Source organism: Prinia subflava, chromosome 20 (genome assembly GCF_021018805.1).
Source record: "Prinia subflava isolate CZ2003 ecotype Zambia chromosome 20, Cam_Psub_1.2, whole genome shotgun sequence".
Classification (NCBI taxonomy): Eukaryota; Metazoa; Chordata; class Aves; order Passeriformes; family Cisticolidae; genus Prinia; species Prinia subflava.
The window spans coordinates 8,371,466-8,394,411 of record NC_086266.1 but is presented as its reverse complement, the minus strand read 5'-3'; the positions used below and the strand labels follow the sequence as shown (position 1 = coordinate 8,394,411).

Sequence of the window (22,946 nt, the reverse complement as noted above, 5' to 3'; positions counted from 1 at the left end):
TGTATCACTGTGATGGTGAGCTCCGGGCTGTGGGATGAGGCCGTCCCCTGCCCCTCTCCAGCGTGCTCCGAGGCCAGTCAGGCCCAGGGGTTCCCGTCCCTCCCTGGCAACAAGCCAGGGGACAGCCCCTTCCCTTGGCCTTGGAGCTCGCTCCTGCTGCCAGCGCTCAGCCCCAGCCGGGAGCCAGCCGCACTGCTCCATCCTCTCCCGTGCTCCTTCTCCATCTCATTCGTGCTGCTGCTCCCTGTCCCGGCGGCGCTGCCCGGGCAGGCGCAGCCCGCGGCCCCCAGCGCGTCCCCCGCTTCGGCAGCTTGCGCCCCGCCCCAGGCTCTGTCCCCGCGGCAGGAGCCGCCTCTTGCCCCGTTCCCTGCACCTCGCCGGTGTCCCGGGAGCAGCTCTCTGTGCGGGAGCGGGTGCAGGCGCGCTGCTCTGCCTCGGGGCCGGTACAGTTTTATTGTACAGGTGCTAACAGGACTGAGGTCGGGATAATCGGGGGATTCTGGCTCTCCTCGCTCCGCAGCGGGAGCCTTGGGTGAGTTTTTTTGTTGGTTCGTTTTTTCTTTGTGTTGTGTTTCTCCCCAGCCAGGGCAGGCGTTTCCCCCCTTGGAGCCCTGCTGCCAGCCTTCACCCGGGGGCGCGGCAGCACCTTCTTTAAGCCAAGGGTTTTTTGCCTTTGGGTGTGTATTCTGGTTGCTCTTTCTGATTTCTGTTTTATTATATGCAGCAACAGGCTGTGGTGTCAAAAACACTGATGTACAGAAAAAACCTGCATCAGGCTCCCTGGCTCCTGCCTTTTTTTCCGTGTCCAGGCAGATTTCTGTGCATGTCAGCCTGAGTCTGTGGCTCAGGGAAGGGAGGGGAAGTGGCCTGTGGGACCTGCAGGGCCCATGTGTCTGCACAGCTGGAAAAACAGGGAGACTCCACTGCTCCTCCCAACTTCCTGCCTGACCCTGGTGCTGGAAACTGCAGACAAGCCCAGCCATCCCCAAAGAAAGATGTCGGGGGAGCCCTGTCTGGTCCCAGCACCCCCTAACCTGTCCATGGGGCAGCTGGTCTCTGGCTGGCTTTACTCATCCCTGTGGGAGCAGAGGGAGTTCAGGGCAGTGCTATAGTTTTGGTATTTTGTTTCCTTAGAAAGGGCAGCGAAATGCCCTGATGGCAGGACTAGGAGGAAAGCTTTGCCCACACACCACCAAGCAGAACTCCCCAAAGTGGTACAGCAGCAAGGCAGATCTTAAAAGGAAAGGGGAGAGGTGCTCCTATTCCTACACTGAGGACGTTCCTCGTGAGCCTAAGGAGATGCAGCCTTAGCGAAAACTCACCAAATTTATGATCTGAAATGTTCACGGGGAAGCAGGTAGGCGGGAGGGAGCTGACAGGGTTCAGCTGAGGGCTGGCCACCAGCACCAGCCCAGGGATCTGAACCAGAGGAGCACCTGAAACTTGGCAGAGGCTCTGCTTGGCTGTAGGAGCACAGGGACTCTCCCGCTCAGCACGGGCCTTACCTGCAGCCGACTTTCTCCTGATGGACCAGGCACTGCTGGGCATGATTAGAGAAATGAAATATTTTATTAAAACTGATTCATCTCAATGAGCCATGGCCAAGAGTAGGGTGGCAGTGCCGTCCATCCCCACTTCTCTGGTGTGCCGCGCTCAGAACGTTGTGGTTGCCTGGAGCAGCGGCTTTCCCTGGGGTCCTGCAGGGCACTGGCAGCATGAGGCTGTCCAGCTGTGCAGGAGTGCCAGAATGCCCTGCAGGACAGGAAGGGTGGCTGCTGGTGAGCCAGGGCATCAGCGCCTGTGGAGGAGGCAGAGCTGTGGGCCTTGGTCTGTGTCCCCTTGTCAGTGATTTGAGAAGCTGGATTCTCCTCTTGTGTTGGAGTCTCAGTCTCTGTCTCCTGGTCAACCATGAGAGGAGCAGCTGAATTTTTCTCCTCTTCTACCATGGTATCTGTCTGTGTCTCCTGCTCAGCATATTGAACAGCTGAATCCACCCCTTGGGTCCAGGTCTCAGTCTGGGTTTCCCGTTTGACACGGTGAGAGGCCTTTCTCTGTGGGTCAGGAGAAGGTTTTCTCGTGGAGGCCTGGAAAGAGAGATGGAGATTTTTAGAGGTCACTGGGCTTACCCCAGCAGCAGCCACTGGGACGGGGTGCAGGAGTTGCTGCACTGCCACGCTGTGGGCAGGGGAAGCCTTGTCCAGGCCTCCGTGCTTGGCCCTCACCAGTTCCAGCTCCACCAGGCCACTGGAGGCCCGGCGGCTTCTCACAGGCCTGTACTGGCCATGGGAAGCCTTGTCCAGACCTCCGTGCTTTGTTCTCATCAGTTCTGGTTCCGCTGGGCCGTTGGAGGCCCGACGGCTTCTCATGGGCCGCCGCTGGCCACAGGAAGCCTCGTCCAGGCCTCTGTGTTTCGCTCTCACTGGTTCTGGCTCCACTGGGCTGCTGGAGGCCCGACGGCTTCTCATGGGCCGCCGCTGGCCACAGGAAGCCTCGTCCAGGCCTCTGTGTTTTGCTCTCACTGGTTCTGGCTCCACTGGGCTGCTGGAGGCCCGGCGGCTTCTCATGGGCCGGTGCTGGCCACGGGCTGTGGCTCTGCTAGCCAGGGTGGCTGGCTGCAAGGAGCCACCAGGGCAGGACCTGCGCTGCTGCGGGCCTTCTTCCCGGCCCCCCTCATCCAGGCTGAGATGGGTCTCAGTGGCCCCTGAGCTCAAGGTGCTGCGAGATGTCAGCCGGGGCATGGACCGGCCCTGGGTGCTGCAGGGCAATGTCAGCCGATGCAGGGACTGGCCCTGGCTGCCATGGGTGCCCGGGGTGCTGCGGGGCACTGTCAGCCGGGGCATGGACTGGCCCTGGGTGCTGCGGGGCACTGTCAGCCGGGGCATGGACTGGCCCTGGGTGCTGCGGGGCACTGTCAGCCGGGGCATGGACTGGCCCTGGGTGCTGCGGGGCACTGTCAGCCGGGGCATGGACCGGCCCTGGGTGCTGCAGGGCAATGTCAGCCGATGCAGGGACCGGCTCTGGGTGCCCGGGGTGCTGCGGGGCAATGTCAGCCGATGCAGGGACCGGCTCTGGGTGCCCGGGGTGCTGCGGGGCAATGTCAGCCGATGCAGGGACCGGCTCTGGGTGCCCTGGGTGCTGCGGGGCAATGTCAGCCAGTGCAGAGACCAGCCCTGGGTGCTGCGGGGCAATGTCAGCCGGTGCAGGGACCGGCCCTGGCTGCCCTGAGGCTGCCGCAGCTGTGGACGGGAGGAAGAGGTGTGGGATGGAGGCAGCTGCCTGGGTAGGGTGCTGGTATGCCTGGTGCCGTCCTGTTGACTTCTCCCTCCATCTCTCAGCTGGTGCCTCTCCTTGGGGCTCTGGGGACTGGGGTTCTGCTCCTCCATGGCTCCCTTTCCACAGGTGTCCTGGGAAGCTGCTACTTCCTGAGCAAGGTGTTCAGCTTGAGTGGGTACCCCAGGGGGGCTCCTTAAACACCCCATGGGCAGGATGTGGCCCTGCTGTGTCACAATGGCTCCTTGGTGTCATGAGGCCCTGCAGTGTCACAATGGCTCCAGGGCACCATGAGGCCCTGCATCACCCAATGCAGTTGTCAGTTGTGTTGCGTTTTCATGGCCAGATTTTGGCAGCAAGGGGGCTACAGGGGTGGCTTCTGTGAGAAATTCCCAGAATTCTCCCCATGTCCAGCAGAGCCAACACTACCAGCTCCAGGATGCACCCACTGCTGGCCAAGGTTGAGCCTAGCAGAGATGGTGGTGACACCTCGGGGATAAAAGATTTAACTGCAGCCCGTGGGAACAACTCACACTGGAGAAGTTCATGGAGCACTGGCTCCTATGGGAGGGATTCCACTCTGGAGCAGGGGAAGGACTACAACCCCTCTCCCTGAGCAGGGACAGAAATGATGTGACCACAGCCCTCATTCCCCATCTCCTTGTCATGATGGGAGGGAGGATGGAGAGCCCAGGAAGGAAAGGCAGGGAGGGCAAGAGTTTTTACTATTTTACTTCTGATCATCCTGCTCTGATTTTGATTGGTAATTCATTTCCCCAAGCTGAGTGTTTCGAGAGGCTGCAGAACAGGCAGAGCCTGCAGACCTGCTTGCTCGCCAGTGGGAATTCCTGCAAGGAAAGAGGGAGTTCTGTAGGCTTCTCCAAGACTGACAAGGGAAAACTGACCCACTGGGGCAGCATGTTCCCCTTTCCTCACCAGCCAGGCAGTGGTGCAGGAAGGAGCAGGTGATTAGAACAATCTGACTTTATTGGTGGGAACACTGGGCTTGGGGGAGTGGAATATTCCCAAGTGCTCCCAGGAAGCTGCCCAAGGTGCAGGGGTGCACATAGCCAGCAGCCCACTCCCTCCAGGTGTTCCTGCTGTGGAGTTCAGTCTTCATGGATGTTGAAGAGCTTTGCTACTTCATTGAGGTCCTCATGCTCCTCTCCATCTTTGATGATCTGGAGGAAGGAGAACACATTAAATCCTGCACATCCCATAAAGAGCCAGTGCTGTAGGACTGTCACAGCCAATGCCAGGGAACTCCTTGGAGCCTCTCTGAAGCACCAGATTGAGACAGCCACAACATAACAGCACTTTCTACACCCAAATTCACATGGGAGTCTTAAATGTACCATCACCTGCCTACAGGAACAGCAGGAAAACCAACCTCCTGTCCCTGTGGGATTTGTTTCTGGGTTTCCCTTTACAGCCAGGAAGAACCAGTGTTTTAAAAAGTGATTCAGCTCTGTAAAGGTGCATCTGGCACTGACTTGGAGCCAGGATACCTGGCTTGAACTTTCAACTTTTAGATAAGATGAAGAGACCATGTGTTTAAGGTAAGGACTGTTAAGGGAGGGAAGGAAGAATGGAGGGACGAAAGGAGGAGGGCAGGCAGGAAGGAAGGCAGGACCTCCTTTCCACAGGGATGGCAGAAGCAACGTGTTTCAACTGCATCTTCAGATTATATATCAACAAAGACTTCCACTATGAATAGTTTGTCTTGGGACAGGATCACCCGAGGGTAGGGTGGGATCATTCCCACAGTGTAAACAACTGAAATTCTTCAAAGGTGTTAAAACCTGACCAGGGTCTGACTCAGCTGAGCTGGGAGGTCTGGGACAGGCCACAGGGGTGGGGACACACCACGCCCCTGTTCAGGGCCGCTCCAGCCCTGCCATGGTGGCTGTTTCTGGGATGGTGACATTTGAGACTGTTTCAGACGCTTGGACATGGGACGAAGCAGCACAAGGATGGAACATTTCAGTGCTGCACCGTCACTGTGACTCCGGCCTGTACTTAGTACAGACCTGGGAGCTCAACCGTGGCAAGGCAAGACTTGGAGCACACATCTGATTCGAGTTATTTCTGTAAAAAATTTGCAAACATACAAAAAAAGCACAGGGACAGCTCCCCTTATTCACCCAGAACAGTGCTCCCATTGGAGCATAAATAAAAGCATCTGCCTTTATTTATCCTCACTCTGAATTGACAGATTGATTTTTCCACAAGAAAAGCCCCACTCTAGCAAAACCCCCTGTCCATTATCCTCACCCTGCACTGACCTTCCGAGCAATGGGCATCCTGTTGAAGATGTTCCACAACACGATTCCCACCACGACTTTATCCCTGAGGTAGAAAATGACACCTTTGCCGTAATCTTCTCCTTGCTTTGGGACTTGAGGCATTGGTGAAGAGCTTTGAGAGATCGGAACTTCTGAGGCTTCCACTTCTGTTTCGCTCTCAGATCGAATTCCAGTCCCTAAGGCAGAAATAGGAGGAGTCACACACCCAGTGCAGGACATGTGATGATGGGAGCAGACTCAAGAGCAAGGAGGCTGAGGTGTTGCCCTTAAAGTTGTGTTCCCCAAAAGATAAGTTTCATTAACACAAGGATGAAACAATCCCAACATGGAGCACAACACTGACAATCCCCAACTTCATCTCCAAATGCAAAGGACAGCACAATCTGCTTGCTCCAGGCAGTGGATACAAAATAAACATGTGTGGATCCAGAGTCTCTGTTGTCCCAAACTGATCATTTTATTGCCATGGAAGAGATCAAACTTCCCTGGGAAAGTCTGCCTGGCAGTTCCTCAATATCTTCTTGGAGGAACGTTGTGTTTTAATCACATTTTAATATAAAAGCCAGCCTTTAAGGCTTGGTCCAGAAATGAGACAGCAGACTGCTGTTTCCTCATGCTCTCAGAGGTCAGGGTGACTCTGGGGTCCCCACACCAGCACATGCAGGAGCTCCCTAGTCCCTACCTGACTGTTCTGTTGCACTTTTTGGTGTGTCCTTGGCTGTCGCCTTGGCAAACACTCCCACTGTGGGCAAACTGCTGTCCACGAGGCCAATGGCTTCATACCCCACGTTGGGGCCCAGATCACTCCTAGGAATGAAGTGAGAGTAAAGTAATTTGTGGCAGTAGTGAGACAAATCCAAAGTAGTTCCATCCATCCATGCTCCACTCCTTACTCCAGCGTGGCATGGGCGATGCTGGACACTGACTGAGACACGGAGTCTCCTCTGCACAGACAGGTGGAACAAGGAGTCAAGACATGACAAGCCCATGCCCATGAGCTTCAGAAAATGCAGCTCACTGACCAAAACTCTGAAATCCTTCAGGCCTGCTCCCTGGAAGGCAGCTAGAGGCTTCCCAGCTTCTGACAGTGCTGTTATCCATACCAGGCTTGGCAGCATGGACAATCAATTCAGTGAATATTTTTGAAAGCATTTAGAAAAGACTAAAGAGAAGAAAACCTTGCCCTAACATCTTCTTGAACTGGGCACCTGGATCTGAACTGGGGTGGTGATAGGAGTCAAAGCAGCTGTGGTTTGGCACCAGTAAGTACCAAGTGTCTGAGGTGTTTCCCCAGATGCTGAGCAAACTGGTGCATCACAAACCATGAATGTACAACGTGACTTCCCTGGCCAGAATCCTCCAGCACAGACTGGGGTTACTGCAAGGAACACCAGTAACATGGCAACTGTGATCAGCTGGACTCAGGAGGGATCATGGAATGATTTGGGTTGGAAGTGACCTCAAAACTCATTTAATTTCACTCTTCTACAATGGGCAGGGACACCTTCCACTATCCCAGATTGCTCCAAGCCCCATCCAGCCTGGCCTTCCAGGGATCCAGGGGCAGCCTGTACCAGGGCTTCATCACCCTCAGTGGGAAGGATTTTTTCCGTATCTTGAATCTAAATTTCCCTTCTGTCACTTTGAAGCCACTCCCCCTTGTCCTGTCACTCCAGTTCCTCTCCAGCTTCCTTGCAGCCCCCTTAGACCCTGGAAGACGCTGCGAGGTCTCCACACAACCTCCTCTCCAAGAGGATCAGGATCCTGAGCACGCTGACAAAATGCATGAGGAGTTCTCGTCATTTCCCAGCTTTCCAGCACGGGCAAAGGAAGTGTCACTTTGTGAGGGCTAGCACAGTGTGACACCTGCAACAAACTTGGGGCTGCAAGTCACAGCCCTCTTTCACCTGCATCTGCTCATGGCTGAGAACATCCCAGGAGAAAGCACCCCTGGGAAATGGCTGTCTCTGTGTCCTTTGCTGCACTTGATGACACTTGAAGTTTTACCCAACCCCAAGGATTCTGTGGTTCTGTGTTTCTTGTTCAAAAGTGAAGTGAGAAATGCTCTGGACCCTCAGTCCAGGCAGGACAGACCAAGAGTTCATGTAAGTGACAGCAAGTCATAAATAACTATTTCTGTGGGCATTTCCCTGAAAAAACTAAAACTCTTTTACCCATATTTGAAATCTTGTTAACAAACAGGATTTGGGATTTTCAATTGGGCTGAGCTAACAGCCTTTTGGATTTTAATTTTTTGTGGGACTTTTTTTTGTTTCAGTTTTCTGTTTTTATTCATTTTGTTTTAAAAAGAACTTCAGGAAAATATGGCAAAATTGTCCATTGTTCCTGATACCTCTCTCTGGAAAACAACTTTTCAGGTAAACCTGGATGCACCAATGCCTTGCCACTAAAACATCCATTCAGCAAAGTGCAACACTCAGACCCACAGACTGGGCTGGGGAACTTCAGATAATAACAGAAAAGTTGCTGCTAAATTCAACCAGTAAATCAGTCTGCTCTGAGGAAAAGGCTCTTCGGTATTGCTCCTTGCCCTGTGGAATGGGACTAGTTCAGGGAGAAACTGGAATCTGCAGGAAAGAAAAAACTTGAGGTGAGGGCAGAGCAGCAAATGCTCAAACATCTCCTCTGCCCTGAGCTTTAGGAAAATGAAGCTGTACAAGGTGTTTACTGAAGTGGTTTCACTCCTCTTGGGAAACAAACACTTCCCAAGGTGTATCTTGTCCAAGCTCCTGCAACGTGGCCATACAAGGAACCCCCAAAGAGGAAAGGACCATTACCAGAACATGGACTGGTGCCAGTATGGCTTTGCAGCTCCTGTCATGTTTTCTCCAGCCAGTCTCCCGCTCACCACAGCGTGATCGTGGTGCTCCACACGCCTCCGGCCCAGCTTGATGTCATAAAAGCAGGCGGCATCCCCTGCCTTGGAGAGAACCATCCTGTGAGCACCGTGACAGGGAAAGCTTCCCCCAGTGCCCGAACAAAAAACATCGGGAAGAGAACAAGTACAACAAGGAACTGAGTTTTTCTGACAAACCCCAAACACCACTACCTCATCCCACTCCTTGGACTACACAACTCCCAGTTTCTCGGCATTTTTCCCTGATCTTTGGAAAAATAAACCAGCATGAGGTACGTTTTCCAGAGGAATCAGTCTCAACGCCCACCAAGGGACTCTTATGCAAGCAAGTGATCCAGGCTATCTTTAGGTTACCCCAACTCCTCTTACACAGCATAAATATTCCAAACTTGCTGTGGTTACCACGGCAACAAGGCGGCTGCAGTGCCTGACCAGGCTCTGGGCCTGCACTACAACTGCTCTCCTTACTCTCCTTACTCGCTCCTGTTCACCCCGTTCACCTCCTCCTGTCACTCCGTGTGTCCCACTGCAGCAGCAGCACTGGGAGGCTGTGCCCACACTCACCGCCCAGATGTTGTGGGAGGCTGTGCCCACACTCACCACCCAGATGTTGGAGCGTGCCTGCAGCTCTGCGTTCACCCGGAACCCCCCGAAGTCTGAGTCCACCTCCAGTCCTGCTGATTTGGCCAGTTCCACATTGGGCTCCAGCCCCACTGCGGCCACAATGTGATCCGTCTCCACCTGTTTGGGAATGCATAATTAGGATGTTAATTCCCTGCATGCCCCTGCAAACATGACCCTCTCCCTGCTTTCCCATTTACCTTCCGGCCATCCTTCAGTTTAATCACCAGCCGGTTGCCGGAGACAGAGACAGATTTGACCACGGCATTGGGCAGGACATTGACCCCCTCTGGAAATGAGCACAGGACACCTCACTGCCTGCTCAGGGCTGGGCAGATCCTGCCTGCAACAGGTGGTTGGTGCAGACAGATGGGTGAGGAACCAAGACAGAGCCCACCCAAGCTTTGCTGCATGTGCTAGTGCAGCTCTGGGGGAAGCACGAGGAGCAACCCAGGTAAAAAGTCTGAAAGCTGCTTAAATGACAATCCAAAGTACATCTCATGTGATGACAAGGCCACATCCCAAAGAATTACCTAAAACAGGCGTTCAAGAATTAAGGACACTCAATTACCTATAGCTGTGCCACAGCTAGACCCTGAGGTCCAACAAAGCAGCTTCCAAAAAAAGAAAGTAACTCAGACCTGTGGGGTATCAGGCCCTGCAATCCACACCCCTATAACATTCCTCCTCCCACTCCACTTCCCCATGCACAAGATTATTTTGCACTTAATGCAGCAATTGGAAAAGGTGTCTTGGACCTTAATGACTTTTTTAGCTAAGCACTACAGCACCTGGCCTGACCCAAGTCTGTGCATGGGCACAAAGATCATTCCAGGGAAACAGCCACAGGAAAGGAAAGCCTCACTGGCATTAGCAAGCCTGTTTGCTCAGCCTTCCCAGAGGAACTGCCAAGAAGGCCAGGATTCATGGCAGCTCTGTGCTGCCAAGCTGCCTGAACTGAAACTCCTCCTATGCTGCACCTGGGCCACTTTGCAGGGCTCAACCCTCCCAAGGCTCCAGGGACAGAAGGGAGCTGGATGTCCCCGGGAGCAGCTGCCCAGCAGCCACCAGCACAAACCCGCTCAGCAACTTCACCTCTTCTGACTTTCTCCGTGGTCCAGTTGCTCAGGTATTCGGGCAGGACTTTGCCCATGTTGCCATTCTCTGGAAACAGCTGGATCACCTCCAGGCCTTGTGTTTGGGCTGGAAGGGAAGCATGGAGCAGCAGGATAAAGAGCAGCAGATGTTGGGACACACATGCTTTAGTTTACACAAGGAGCTTGACAGAAGTTTCCAAATCTGGGAGTTCTGGCTCCCAAGGAATCACAAAGTGACTGACTACTTTTTCACATACACCTGCAAAGTCTAGATAACAGACTTTTAGTGGAAATGCTTGGTATTTTGGCAAAAACTTAAAAAGTTACCATAAAGGCCCTATGCCTTTAAGGTAACACTGACAGTTAGAATCCAGCTGCTCACTATCTCTTTGAAATCACAGATTTATGGAATGCTTTGGGTTGGAAGAGACCTTAAAGATCATCCGGTTGAACCCCAAAATCATAGTTTGAGGGTGGCGTTGAGCACAAAGAACAAAAGTGACTTTTTTCAGGGTGGAATGACTTTGCAGCTCACACTAGCCTGCAGAGCTCCCACCTTTGCAGTCAGGGGCTGCTGGGCAGCTGATGAGGGAGAGACTGGGAAAACCTTGGCCATGCAGGCAACAAAACACCCTTTTTGTGTTGTTTCCTTTCAACAAACACAGAGTCTGTGCAAAAAAATGAGCAGCTGGGGACTGAAAAGAAGTTTCTAATGTGAGGCTGCTGCCACTCAGTGCCTGTCACAGCTGTGGTCACACACTTACCTCTCCTTCCCAGAGCGCAGGCCAGCTCGCTGCCGAGGAAACCACCACCAATTATTGTGATGGACTTGACTTCCCTGGAAATCTTCTCCAGCCTTCGGAAGTCCTCAATCTGAAAGAACATTTACCCCCATTTCCAATCCTCTCTAACAGAAATGGCAGCAGAAAGCATTTTGGTCATATTCAAAGGCTTTTATTCACTTGGGAAGGTGCAGCGAAGTCACACAGGAGGGAAAAATTAAAAAAAAATCTAAATCCCATAATCCCACACACTGTTACAGCTCTCAGGCTGAGGCAAGCAGGTGAGTGGTTGAGTAGACTCTACTCTGATTCTTTGCCTGGGAAAAGGAGTAAGCAGGCAATGGATTCCTGGGCAGCATCTGAGGGAAGCAGTGACAAGGCAGGACCATCCCGACCCAAAGCAGAAGAGTTTAAAAACTGAAAACAGTGGTAAGTGGCTGTGATTTATTCAGCCTCACTGGGGCTGGCAGCACCTGGAGGTTACCTTTCGGAACAGGGTCAGCCTTTTCTGCACGTCCTTTCCTGCTCTTTCGATGGCAGGCAGGTTCCTTGGGGATCCCCCTGGGCACAACAAGGAGAGAAGGGAGACTAATGACACCACAGCCATGGCACTGGATATCCAGACAGTGCAAACGCTGTCTCGGATCTCAGTTGTGCTTCCCAAACTTGTTCCAGTAAGGGAATATCCCAGTATCCCTGTTGCTGCCTGAATGTCCCAGAAAATCTGATGATGCAAGGCAGGTGAAAAACCCAGCACCCAGACGGCTGCACAACTGTCCTTCATGTGACTGCTCCACATCATGTTTGACACTGCAGAGACTTCTTCTCAAACAGAACCAAAGAATCATGGAATGGTTTGGGTTGGAAGGAACCTTAAAGGCAACCCAGTTTCACTGCCTGCCATGGGCAGGGACACCTTTCACTGTCCCAGGTTACTCCAAGGCCCGTCCAACCTGGCCTTGGACACTGCCAGGGATGTGGCAGCCACAGCTGCTCTGGACAACCCATGACCAGGAAGAATTCCTTCCCAGTATCCCACCTAACCCTGCCCTCTGGCATTCCCCATTGTCCTGTCACTCCAGACCCTTGTCCAAAGTCCCTTTCCTTTAGGCACGGGAAGTCTCAAAGTTCTCCCCAAAGCCTTCTCTTTTCCAGGCTGGACTCCTCCATCTCTCCCAGCTTGTCTCCACAGGGGAGGTACTCTAGAGAATTTATCTCTAGCTAAATGTCATTGAAATGAAAAGCCTGGCACAAGCCCAGGAACAAGAGAAAAAACACAGCCCTTACCAGTGGCAATGAGACATTTGTCATAGGATATCTGTGTCCCATCACTGAGCTTCACTGTGTTCCCTCTGACATCCATGTGCACAACCTGCAAGATGAACCCAGGTGAGCTCGAGCTCTTCACTTCATGGACTACTGAGCAGAGTTGCAAATTTAGAATTAACATTCTCCCACCTTTAGGTTTAGGGTGGGGACAGGAGTGGGGAAGTGAGAGGACTGGAAGTGGGAATTGAGACAACTTTTTGGGGGAGCAACATAACTCAGGTTGATCTTCCCAGGGTCTGAGTGTGAAATGGGCCCAGACACAGCACAGTTCAGCAGGAAGAGCCATCACTGACATTTACATAGCAACATACAAACAGTTGAGGATATAAATATTTTAGAAGGTTCACCATCAATTTCTCCATCTTCCTGCTGCTTTGCCACAGTGCTCCTGCTCACCTCATCACCCACTGCCTCCACGATCTCTGTGCTCTCCTCAACTCACCCTCCAGCCCACACAATCCAGTTTCTACTTGTCACACCCCGTCTCTAAGGTCTACATATTTTTGTCCCATGCCCAGACTCCAAACGTATCCTTCTCTCTTCCTCATCATCTTCCCTCAGCTCACTGCTATTCCTTTTGGCTTCTCCCATTTTCAAACTTCACTTCAGATTAGCATAATCTCTCCTCCATCACAATTTTCCCAAACTTATCCGAATTCCCCTTGCCAGCCAACTCCCCCTCCAACTCCAGTGGTTCAGTACCATCTGATGAGTGCAGGCTCTGCTCAGAAGAGCTGTAGGAACAACAGCCAGTGCTGTACTCACCTTCTTGCCAGGCAGAACTGCCACCCCACCATTCTCCACAGAAGGCAGGTCCTGGACAGGCACGTAGAAAGATGGTGGCTGGAAATAGATACTGAGAAAAGCTCCATTATCAAACAGGTTCCCTTTGCTTTGGGATACCAGAAATGCAGCTGTTCAGCAACTCCAATGAGACAATGACAGCTCTGGGCATCCATAACACGCTCCATAATTATTTATCTATTTTTAAGAATTAGAGTCTTCACACTGTTGAAATTTGAGGGTTTCAATCACAGAATCACAGAATTGGTCAGGTTAGAAAAGATCATAAAGTCCAACAGCCAAGTAAGGCTGAATCACAAAAGTCACAAAAATCAAGTATGATCCTGTGTCCCTGGACCTCTGCTCTAACCTGTGGAGCTTCACCTTTATTAACTTATTTCCCAGGATTCCCACCCATAGAGGGACATGTCTAAGGGGAAATCACAGCAAAGTTCAAGAGGTATCGAGTACTGAGCAAGCTCTGGTGGGAAGCAGAATTCCTCAACCCCTGCCAGCACTGACACACCCTTCCCTGCCCCTCAGTGCTCCACTGGCTGGTGGTTCTCTCTCAAGAACAGTGTGGTCACTGTCACCTAGTTGCTAACCACTCTCCTTTGCCCTGTCACCTGCAGTGCCACGTACCTCCTCTCCTTGCCGTTCCACTGCTTGAACCGCAACGTCTCCGTCACATTGGGATCATCGGAAAACCACAGCTCTTTGGAAAGGGGTGGACGCATGTAGGGCAGGGCAGGATCTTCAGACACAATCAGCACCTTTAATTGGCCAGGAAACACATCAGCTGGAGCAAGAGCAGGCAAACAGCAGCACACACAGAGGCTCCAGAGCAGGACAGCTCTTACCCGCGCTCCGGGGTCGCGGGCCCGGATGGATCTGGCAGCAGCAAAAGCAGCAGTTCCTCCCCCAATGAGCAGGAAAGGGACGTGGGATGGGATCTTGGGATCAGTGCCGGGAGCTGCAGGTGACAGATGGGACGACTTACTGCAAATACAGGCACGCGGCCCAGCCCCAGGGCACAGAGTATGTCACGAGGGGCCTTCCACATCCAGACTTCCTTTGGAAATTGTCCTCCTTCTGCCCCAATACCCTTCCCAAGAACCCCACTGCTGCTTCCCCCAAACCTGCTCTCTGCAGGAATCAGTCAGGTTTCGGCAAACTGGTTTTACTAAGCAAGCCCAAACCGCTGCACTGGCCAACCAGTGAACAGTTTATAAGAATGGGAAGTTCCACAAAAGGCCAAGGCAAATTTTAATGTAATTTTGTTCAAGGAGACAACTTTTGAGTTCCTGCAGAAGGCACCTCCTTCCAAAGGCAGGTCCTGTTGCTGAGCAACACACAGTTAATCTGTGGGCAGGCACAAACCAGAAGTTCAGTATTAGCACCAGAACTCACCTGCTGTGCCCTGAGGAGCAGCACCTGCACCTGAAACGGAAGAAAGACATGGCTTAAGTCAGGGGAGCACAGGCTGTGGTTTGGGAGCTGCAGTTCAGGGCTGACTCCAGGATGAACAGGCTCTCCACCAGCCAGGGAAAGAACCCCTCAGGAATCAGTGTCCTTGCCAGACTGTGCAAAGCTAAAAGCCAGAAGCAGGACTTACTCTTTTCTCTTTTTTATCATAGAAGGACTAAATGACAGAAATCAGCCCCAGGAGACATCCTACTTTATCCTCAGGATGGTCTGTTAAACAGCCTGTTCTGGGTCATGGAGCCAGCAGTCTTCTGTGCTGGGAACTCACAGAAGAATCCCAGAGTGGGTTGGGTTGGGAGAGACCTTAAAGCCCATCCAGTTCCACCCCCCTGCCATGGGCAGGCACACCTTCCACTAGACCAGGTTGCTCCAAGCTCTGTCCAACCTGGTCTTGAATGGGAATTCAAAACAATGGCACACACTGGGAGGTGCAATCCTACAAAGGCACATCTGTGATCCCAGAGAGGCTCTGTTCTGGTTGTTTTGGAGGTCTCAAGCTGATGAAAACAGAGCCAACCCTCAACCTGGAGGCTGGCACCCACCTGAGGCTGAGGACTCATCGTCTTGGGATTGTTTGTTTATCCTCGAAAGCCGGCTGGCATATCGCTCTTTGCTATCCTGCAGCGTTTTGTACACCTGCAGATAAATAGGAAACATTCACCCTGTACACCTTACAGCACCGAGGCACCATCCTGCTGCTGTCCCTGACAGGCTTTTGTCCACCCCATGTGCTGGAAAAGCCAGTAGCAACATGTAGGGCAAAATACACCTCCCTGGACAAGGTGCCTATTGGGAATGTGCTCAGAAAATGACCTGCTCCACCTGCTGATGAGCCCTGGATATCTGGCTGCTTTCCAGAGGCAATGAACCTTCCTGCAGGTGTTTGGCTGCACACCTGTTCCAAGAGGAACCAGCTCCGATGCAGGAAATGCAGCCAAACCAGCCCCAAGACCACAGGCAAGCTGGGTCATGAAACAACACGAGGCTGCAGAAATGGAAGACAAATCCAAAGAAAAAGCATCTCCCAGCTTCCAAAGCCCAGAGCAGCTGGGGAGAGCCAACAACCTGACTGGCTTTCTCTAGGCACAGTGGTGGCAGGACACCCCTGACATTAGCAGGGCCTTGAGCCACAGGAGCAGGGCTGCTCCAGGCATTGGCCCTTGGACATGGAATCTCTTCCAGCTGAATGCTGACTTGTTTATTTGACTGAAACTTGGGATACAGCTTAGGCAAAGCCTGCATGTACAATTTACTGGTGCAGACAAGGAGGGAACATCTCTTATGTCACGTTAACTTCCAAGAAAAACTGGTAATGGACAGGAGCTGAACACACTGGGAGTGCTGGGAGCAGGTCAGAGTACAGTATTTTCCCCCAAGGGTAAAATATTAGAGGAAAGCAAACCTTTCTTTGAGGCAAAGCCCAGCCTTGCTAATAATCTCTATCATGTGCATGACATCAATTTTATTTGCCAATTCTTACAAGTTGGTGTTTTATAGCAAATAGTCTCAAACAAGAATGGAGGCATTTAATGCCAGGCACAAAAAAGAGCACAGGACAAAAGCTTGTCCAGGGAACTGGAGAGATCTCAGAAATATTAGAAAACAAGAACTTTTTGGTGTTTAGAAGAATTAAGATAAAGGTATTTTTAAAGCCTTTTGCTCAAAGACAGAAAAGCCAAGGTTAACAAATCACCTCTGCTTTTACAAGCAGAATCAGGAAGGTTTTAAGCTAGTCCAAAGGGCAGCATACAGCAGATTAAATCTGATCCTTTAGGAAAAAACACTGTTATGCACAGGGCTTGAGGATATTTCCAATGGGAGGATGTTAAGTTCTTTCTAGACAGAAGCAGAACTATACTTTGCCATGACATGGGGTGACGTTTCAGTGCTCTTCCCTGAGGAAATCACCAAGTTGGACAAGTTTTTTTGCCTTCCCTTTAGCACTGATCTTCAGGTATGATTTCCTTTTCTGCATGCCAGCATTAATGATATCAGGAGAAGTGCACTAATTAATAATTTGTGCCCTTACACAGTCACAAACCAACGATGGCTAGTTTGAGTTTAGATTGACTTAATGTGGAAAGATTAATTCTAAGGCAGGTTTTCCCACTAAGAACTGCACCTGACAATATTCAATTTGTAACCTTAATTTGGCAATGTCCCTTGAAAATGAAGTACCTGAGGCCAGGGAGCATGAAGAGGTCTGGAAGTGAAGGGTTACAGGGTGGGAGGTACAGATAGGTGCCCTCCCTCCACCCTCTCACCCCACAAACACCTTTAGTGAATCCTCTTACATAAAGTCCTGCTCCAGTGCCTGCTCCTCCCACTATTAAATATACAAAGAGGTTGCTGCCAGCTTTGCCAGGAACACCTGAAGACGTCAGGGATCTAGAAGGGCATCTTAGCTGATGGCATTGCAAAACTGCAGGGGAAGACAGGCAATGGAAGAGAAGAGGGAAAGAGCTGAATATTAGGAATGATTCTTGATTAAACAGGTCTTGGGAAAAGCAGAGTGTGCTTTGTAATTTCAGCTACCTTGTCTGCCAAAAAAAAGGGCAGTGGCCACAGGAAAGAAATATATTTAAAGGAAATAGGAAAATACTTTTCTTCCATGCACTGTTTTGAATTTTTTCCCCTTTCCCAGGAGCTTCCTTAGGAGAAAAGTGGGATTTGGAACTTTTAATGAAAGTGATCCTCCTAGGGAAAGAGCTTATAAACAAAGATTTGTGTGGTGTAAACTTGGGATTGATCCACTCCCAGGCAATGCTGATACTCTTCACCTCTCTGGGAATGTCATTTGTTCTTCCAGTGAGGCTGAAAACCTTAATCCTTTTCAAGCAGAATGTAAATGCTCCCCAGATAGGGGTTGGTATACTTGCACAAGTTAAACAAATGTTCTGAACTGAGATTTGGCAAGGAATTGTTTGTCCCATAAAAGACAACACGGAGCTGTGGCTGGTCATAACAAAAAAAAAGAAAAAAACCAAGAGTACCTTTAAGGTAAAAAAACTTAAAAGGTAACTGAAATTACAGTTAAAACCCAAGTAATCATAAGAAGTTATTTTCAATTTAGCTCCCCTTGAAGTTTTCGGAAGGACGAAAGAGAGAAAGAGATCAAAATCTGAGTAAAGAGAGCAGCAAATACTCGACAGGAGAGATGGACTGCGGCTTCTTCCCAGGAACCACCTTTCTACTTACATAGGCACCTGCTCCTAAGGTGGACAAGCCCACAATAAGGACAAAAACCGAATTACTGCCCTTTTTCCCAGGCACGCCTGTGCTAGCCACTTGTCTGCTCAGCTGCAGGTCTGGGTGCACATTCCAGCGCTGCAACAACGTGCCTAAGGAACACAATTTAGTGGAGAAACAACACAAAAACGTTGTCAATACAAAGTTAAGTCTGGAGATTTAGAGACTAAGTCAGTTCTGAACGCAATCAAATTCCTTGTTTGGAAAACCCAGCCCCACATCTGAGGGACCGTGGGGCATTATCCTGAGCCACAACAGTGTGCTCCGGGCAGCTGTGGAGACCAAAATATCTGTAAGATCAAGGGCTGACTGAACGAACTGATAGCAGGAGCATGTGTAAGCAGCTGGAAAGGCTGCCTGCAGCTGCAGCCTCCAGCAGCACTGGACTGGCCGAGCACAGAGATGTGTATTGGTGGTTCCTACACCTTCTCCAGGCCTCTCCTGTTCGAGGATGCTCCTGGCTCCAGCAAAAGCAAGCAGAGGCTGCGCTAACCAGAGCAGGGCGGGCAGCAGGCGTAGTTATACCGGCACCAAGCTGCCTCTGCTCACACAGTTCATTCCACCGGCATAAACCACCAGCAAGGAACAGGGTTTTGCTGGCAAAAAGGCATCCCCGGTGGAAATGAGCAGATCCAGGTGCAGGCACCTCCCGCCGCGCAAGCAGGACGAGGAGCACCCTAGGCTGAGCCGCTGCACCTCGTTTTATTCCTCCATCACCAAATCACAGCCAGCGGCCACCCTAGTTCATCCCTAAGCGCAGCGATGGCGGGGACGGCTCCGAGCGCTGCTCCCAGCGCTGCTCCCAGCGCGGCCGATGCTCCCGGGAGAGGTTCGGCTCTCTCAATCCCCACCTCCACCTACTCCCGCCCGGTGAGAGCAAAACCCGCCGGAAGGCACTTATTTATGACAAAACCCGCAGCAAAGCCACCAGCACCCGAAAAGCGACCAAGGTCTCAACCAGCTCCGGGTCACTCACGCTGTCCCAAACACGTTCCCGAAGCATCCGCACCTCCGCCGCCCGCGCCCCCTCCCGCAGCGCGCTGGGCACGGCCGCGCCCGCACCGATCCCGCGGGATGACCGCCCGGCCCGGTGCCCTCCGCAAATACCGCTCCCGGCCGGGATCGGCCCCGGGCCTGCGCGGGCCCCGGGCCGCGGGCCGGAGCGGCGGGAATCGCGCCCGGTGCCCCCCGGCCCCGGTCCCGGCACTGACCCGCGTGGGCGCGTCCCCGCGGCGGGGGGCGCAGGGCGAGCGCCAGGCCCGCGCGGCAGCGGAACATGTCGCCGGTCCCCGCTCGCTCGGTCGCGGCCCCGCCGGCCCGGCCCGGCCCCGCCGCGCACGCGCCTCCCGCCGCTTCCGGGCGGCCGCTCCGCGCCGCCGCGTCGATGGTGTTGCCGCCGACATGTGGCGGCCGCCCCGCCGCCTCCCGCCCCCGCTCCGCCGCGCCGCCGCCACCGGGCCCGGCCGCCGCCTGCTGCTCTCCACCCCTGTGTTCTACGCGAACGGGCCGCCGCACATCGGGCACCTGTACTCGGCGCTGCTGGCCGATGCGCTGCTCCGCCACCGCCGCCTGCGCGCCGCCGGTCCGGCCCGCCTCTGTACGGGTCAGCGAGACCCCCCGGTCCGAGCCCCCTCTCCCGGGGACGACCCCTTCTGCCGGGGCTGAGCCCCCTCCCCGTATCCCCAGGCCCCTGTGTCCCCGGGGGGCCGCGGGCTCCGGCCTCTCCCCACGGCCCTGCGGCTTCTCTCCGTTTCAGGGACCGACGAGCATGGGCTGAAGATCCAGCAGGCCGCGGCCGCGGCGGGGACGTCGCCCGCGGAGCTCTGCGAGCGGGTCTCGGGGCTCTTCCGCCGGGCCCTCACCCAGGCCGGTGTCGCCTACACGGACTTCACGCGCACCAGCGAGCCCCGGCACCAGCGAGCCGTGAGGCACTTCTGGGGGGCCCTCCGCGATGGAGGGGTGCTCTACAAGGGCGCCTACGAGGGCTGGTACTGCACACCCGAGGAGAGCTTCCTGCCCGAGAGCCAGCTGGCCGAGCGCACGGACGCCCAGGGCCGCCCCTGCAAGGTGTCCTTGGAGACTGGCCACGAGGTAAGGGGCTGCAGGAGCACTGCGCGCTCGCCTGCCGCTCTGCTCTGGCCAGATTTGGGATGTTTCATGCTTCCCGTTGCCTTTTATTAATTTTTGGTGACTGAGACTCACCTGTATTTCAGTGGAGTGTCAGAGAGCTGTGAATCCCCACCTGGCAGTGTGCATTGCAGCCAAGTGCAACGGGAACGATTCAGCCCCAGCAGGGTCCACAGGCTGTTTGCCTGGGAATGGTGTTCTGCAGGGGTGAGGAGAGAGGTTAGCTGAACAGGAGTATAAAGGTGTATTTAACTGAGGGGTTCCTTGGGGGTTCAGAGTTTCAGACCTGTTTTGTGAGACAGTCCAGTTTGGCCTCTGGCACTTACCCATCTCTTAAATGGGTTTTGGCCCTGCCTAAAGCACTATAACATCACCTGCCTGTGGTCAACCAGAATGGACATGCCCAGGAGTGTGGTACCTTCCCGAACATCTCTCTGCCACTGTTTTCTAGAAGCTGTGGAATTACATGATTTAATCCAGCAGCTACAGATAATCCTGCTCAGAACTCAGTACAGGTTCTGCTTCTGTGGTATTTGTATGAAGCTGGGATGTGGGAGTGCTGATCCACACAGACAGGGCTGTATTGGCAGATAATAATTCTTGAGAAAGCACTTAAGATAACTGGGGAAAAGGTACATTTCCAGGCAGTCATCCTTCTTTAGACCTAAAACAGTCAGCAGACTTCAAAATCAAGCTTACCCTGAGAACAGTTCCTCACCTTGCCTGTGTGTTGAACTGCCCAAGGAAACAGGAGTGTGCATGGAGCAGAGAAGCTCTTGCAGTGTGGTGGGAAAGGAAGGGATTATCTCCAACGTGAAAGAGGCAGTTGGACAGTTTGTTCCTTGGGAATTTTGTGAAAGAAGAGGGGGAGCTTGCACATTCCATAAACCCCAGACTTCTGGTGAATGAGTGAGTTCTGGCATCCAGTGGAGCTTGGGGGTGAGGATGTACAGCTTGTCATTGAATGATGCTCCTCAGGTCTTCCTTGTACACTGCAAGATTGCTGACCCAGCCACAGATCCCTGAGTGCCTTACACAGCTCACTTGTACCACATCCGCCCACCAAGTTTTCACTGGTTTAGCTGAATGTGTCATTTAATGGATTTAACTGTGGGGGAGAAGTGCTGTCAGTGCTGTAAGCAAACAAAGTTAGTGACTTAGATGCATTAATGCATAAACTGAGGAAAGAGAGGAGTACAGCCCTGGGAGAACAAAGGCAGCCACCAGGAGTGGCAGTAGGGCAGGAATTACAATGTCATTTTGTCTTTTCATGATTTTCCACTATTATTGCAAGACTATGTTGTTAGGAAGTTGTATTCTCATCTCCCTAACTCCTTCTGATGTCATATCAACCTGGCAGGTGGAAAGGTGTTCCTTCCTAGGGTTACAAGTGTTTTTAGAAGCAGGATGCTAAACCATCCCCAGTGCCTCAGTCCTCAGGTGTGTTCCTGGGGATCCCAAGGAGGCAGTGTCTTGGGTAAGAAGGTTCCTACTAGTCATGGAAAAGTGCTGAGAGCTTCCCATGGCATGGGAAGATACCCAGACAGAGGCAGTGTACAACAACCTCCATGCTGAGAATGGTGTGTGCAAATTGTCATCCTGTTCCTGGGGCCATAATCCTTTCCTCTCCTGCTGTCCCAGGTGCACTGGACCAAGGAGGAGAATTACATGTTCAGGCTATCAGCGTTCCGGGATGCCTTGCAGAACTGGCTCCGGGACAACCCACGTGCCATTTTTCCTCACCCTTTCTACCAGTGCGTGCTCCGCTGGCTGGACGAGGACTTGCCAGACCTGTCAGTGTCCCGCGAGCGGAGCCGGCTGCAGTGGGGCATTCCTGTGCCCGGTGACCCCACACAGACCATCTACGTCTGGGTGGATGCCCTGGTGAACTACCTGAGCGCGGTGGGGTACCCCGAGAGCCATGGCACGTGGTGGCCAGCAGTGCACCACATCGTGGGCAAGGACATCCTCAAGTTCCACGCGCTGTACTGGCCGGCGCTGCTGCTGGCGGCAGGGCTGGAGCCCCCTGAGCGCATCCTGGTGCACTCACACTGGACTGTGCAGGGCCAGAAGATGTCCAAGAGCCTGGGCAATGTGGTGGACCCCGGCGTGTGTGTGGGGCAGTACGGTGTGGATGGGTTCCGGTACTTCCTCCTGCGGCAGGGCGTCCCGGAGAGGGATTGTGACTACTATGATGAGAAGGTGGTGAAGTTGGTGAATTCAGAGCTGGCAGATGCTCTCGGGGGGCTGCTGAATCGTACAACAGCCCCCAGCATTAACCCCAGCAACACCTACCCACGCTTCTCAGAGCCCTGTTTCCCAAAGGTCCTGGATTCCAGGGAGGCAAAAGGCACAGGCAAGGCGTGTGCTGAGGACTATGAGCTCGTGGCAGCAGTGGCCTCGCTGCCTGCACAGGTGGACAGTTATTTCGAAAGCTTCCAGATCTACAAGGCTTTGGAATGTATTGCCCAGTGTGTGAGGCAGACCAATGGCTTCTTCCAGAGGCACAGGCCTTGGAAGCTGGACCGAAGGGATGCTGCAGAGCAGCTCTGGCTGGACACCATTCTCCACATCACGCTGGAGTGCCTGCGTGTGTACGGGACACTCCTGCAGCCTGTGGTCCCACACATTGCAGACAAGCTGCTGTCCCGGCTGGCTGTTGGGCCAGGAGAGAGAGGTCTCTCTGGTCTGATATTCCTTGCACGCTATGATGGAAAGCCATGTCCCTTCGAGGGGAGGCAGCTTGGACCTGACACTGGCATCTTGTTCCACAGGCTGGGCAAGTCGGAAACTATGAAGAAGAGAAAGCAAGAAGCTCGAGTCCCTGACAAACAGCTTCTGTGAATTAAAGCTTCCAGGAATTCCTGGAAAACATTGTCTCTATTAAAAGCACTTTCCTCCCATTTGTGGTGGTGATGTGGAGGGGTGGGAAGCTAGTCTGAGCAGGGAGGATCAAGCAAGCCCTGAGGAGAGACAGGCTTGGTCCTGGGCCTCCATGGTGTTGTCTTCTTACACAGGG

At 53.0% G+C, this 22,946-nt stretch overlaps 3 protein-coding genes across 8 annotated transcripts; 1 reads left to right on the top strand and 2 right to left on the bottom strand.

Annotated features, from left to right (window-relative positions):
• Positions 1–117: 117 nt before the first annotated feature.
• On the bottom strand, positions 118–4,343 carry LOC134560555 (serine/arginine repetitive matrix protein 1-like). 2 transcript variants are annotated; one of them, XM_063416680.1, is made up of 2 exons: positions 4,207–4,343; positions 118–4,118 (listed from the first exon to the last, which is right to left on the bottom strand). In XM_063416680.1, exon 2 carries the CDS (start codon positions 3,477–3,479, stop codon positions 1,572–1,574), a length of 1,908 nt encoding a protein of 635 aa, XP_063272750.1. In that variant the 5' UTR covers positions 3,480–4,118; positions 4,207–4,343; the 3' UTR covers positions 118–1,571. The 2 variants fall into 2 exon arrangements, with proteins under 2 accessions (XP_063272750.1, XP_063272751.1); XM_063416681.1 differs by lacking the exon at positions 4,207–4,343 and having other exon boundaries at positions 118–2,084; positions 2,223–4,032.
• AIFM1 (apoptosis inducing factor mitochondria associated 1) lies at positions 4,238–19,203 on the bottom strand. Of its 4 annotated transcripts, none has more exons than XM_063416682.1 (17): positions 19,012–19,145; positions 17,750–17,892; positions 15,094–15,187; positions 14,477–14,506; positions 13,927–14,039; positions 13,709–13,839; positions 13,049–13,139; positions 12,242–12,326; positions 11,439–11,515; positions 10,937–11,045; positions 10,171–10,278; positions 9,276–9,364; positions 9,055–9,195; positions 8,375–8,517; positions 6,259–6,383; positions 5,556–5,752; positions 4,238–4,451 (listed from the first exon to the last, which is right to left on the bottom strand). In XM_063416682.1, the coding sequence occupies exons 1-17, from the start codon at positions 19,076–19,078 to the stop codon at positions 4,380–4,382; spliced, it is 1,815 nt and encodes a 604-aa protein (XP_063272752.1). In that variant the 5' UTR covers positions 19,079–19,145; the 3' UTR covers positions 4,238–4,379. The 4 variants fall into 4 exon arrangements, with proteins under 4 accessions (XP_063272752.1, XP_063272753.1, XP_063272754.1 ...); XM_063416683.1 differs by lacking the exon at positions 17,750–17,892 and adding an exon at positions 16,846–16,973 and having other exon boundaries at positions 19,012–19,143; XM_063416684.1 differs by lacking the exon at positions 17,750–17,892 and having other exon boundaries at positions 19,012–19,203.
• Positions 19,202–22,847, top strand: MARS2 (methionyl-tRNA synthetase 2, mitochondrial). 2 transcript variants are annotated; one of them, XM_063416686.1, is made up of 3 exons: positions 19,202–19,397; positions 19,557–19,891; positions 21,569–22,847. In XM_063416686.1, exons 1-3 carry the CDS (start codon positions 19,202–19,204, stop codon positions 22,769–22,771), a joined length of 1,734 nt encoding a protein of 577 aa, XP_063272756.1. In that variant the 3' UTR covers positions 22,772–22,847. The 2 variants fall into 2 exon arrangements, with proteins under 2 accessions (XP_063272756.1, XP_063272757.1); XM_063416687.1 differs by having other exon boundaries at positions 19,202–19,403.
• Positions 22,848–22,946: the final 99 nt, after the last annotated feature.

Excerpts from the sequence above, each read along its gene's own strand:
- LOC134560555 (XM_063416680.1), bottom strand. The coding sequence starts at position 3,479 with ATGGGGTGTTTAAGGAGCCCCCCTGGGGTACCCACTCAAGCTGAACAC.
- AIFM1 (XM_063416682.1), bottom strand. The coding sequence starts at position 19,078 with ATGTTCCGCTGCCGCGCGGGCCTGGCGCTCGCCCTGCGCCCCCCGCCG. Across the intron at positions 13,140-13,708 it reads TGGAACGGCAAGGAGAGGAG|TATCTATTTCCAGCCACCAT; the intron begins GTACGTGGCACT and ends AGCTTTTCTCAG. Across the intron at positions 9,196-9,275 it reads AACTGAAGGATGGCCGGAAG|GTGGAGACGGATCACATTGT; the intron begins GTAAATGGGAAA and ends ATTCCCAAACAG.
- MARS2 (XM_063416687.1), top strand. The coding sequence starts at position 19,202 with ATGTGGCGGCCGCCCCGCCGCCTCCCGCCCCCGCTCCGCCGCGCCGCC. Across the intron at positions 19,404-19,556 it reads TCCGGCCCGCCTCTGTACGG|GGACCGACGAGCATGGGCTG; the intron begins GTCAGCGAGACC and ends TCTCCGTTTCAG. Across the intron at positions 19,892-21,568 it reads CCTTGGAGACTGGCCACGAG|GTGCACTGGACCAAGGAGGA; the intron begins GTAAGGGGCTGC and ends CTGCTGTCCCAG.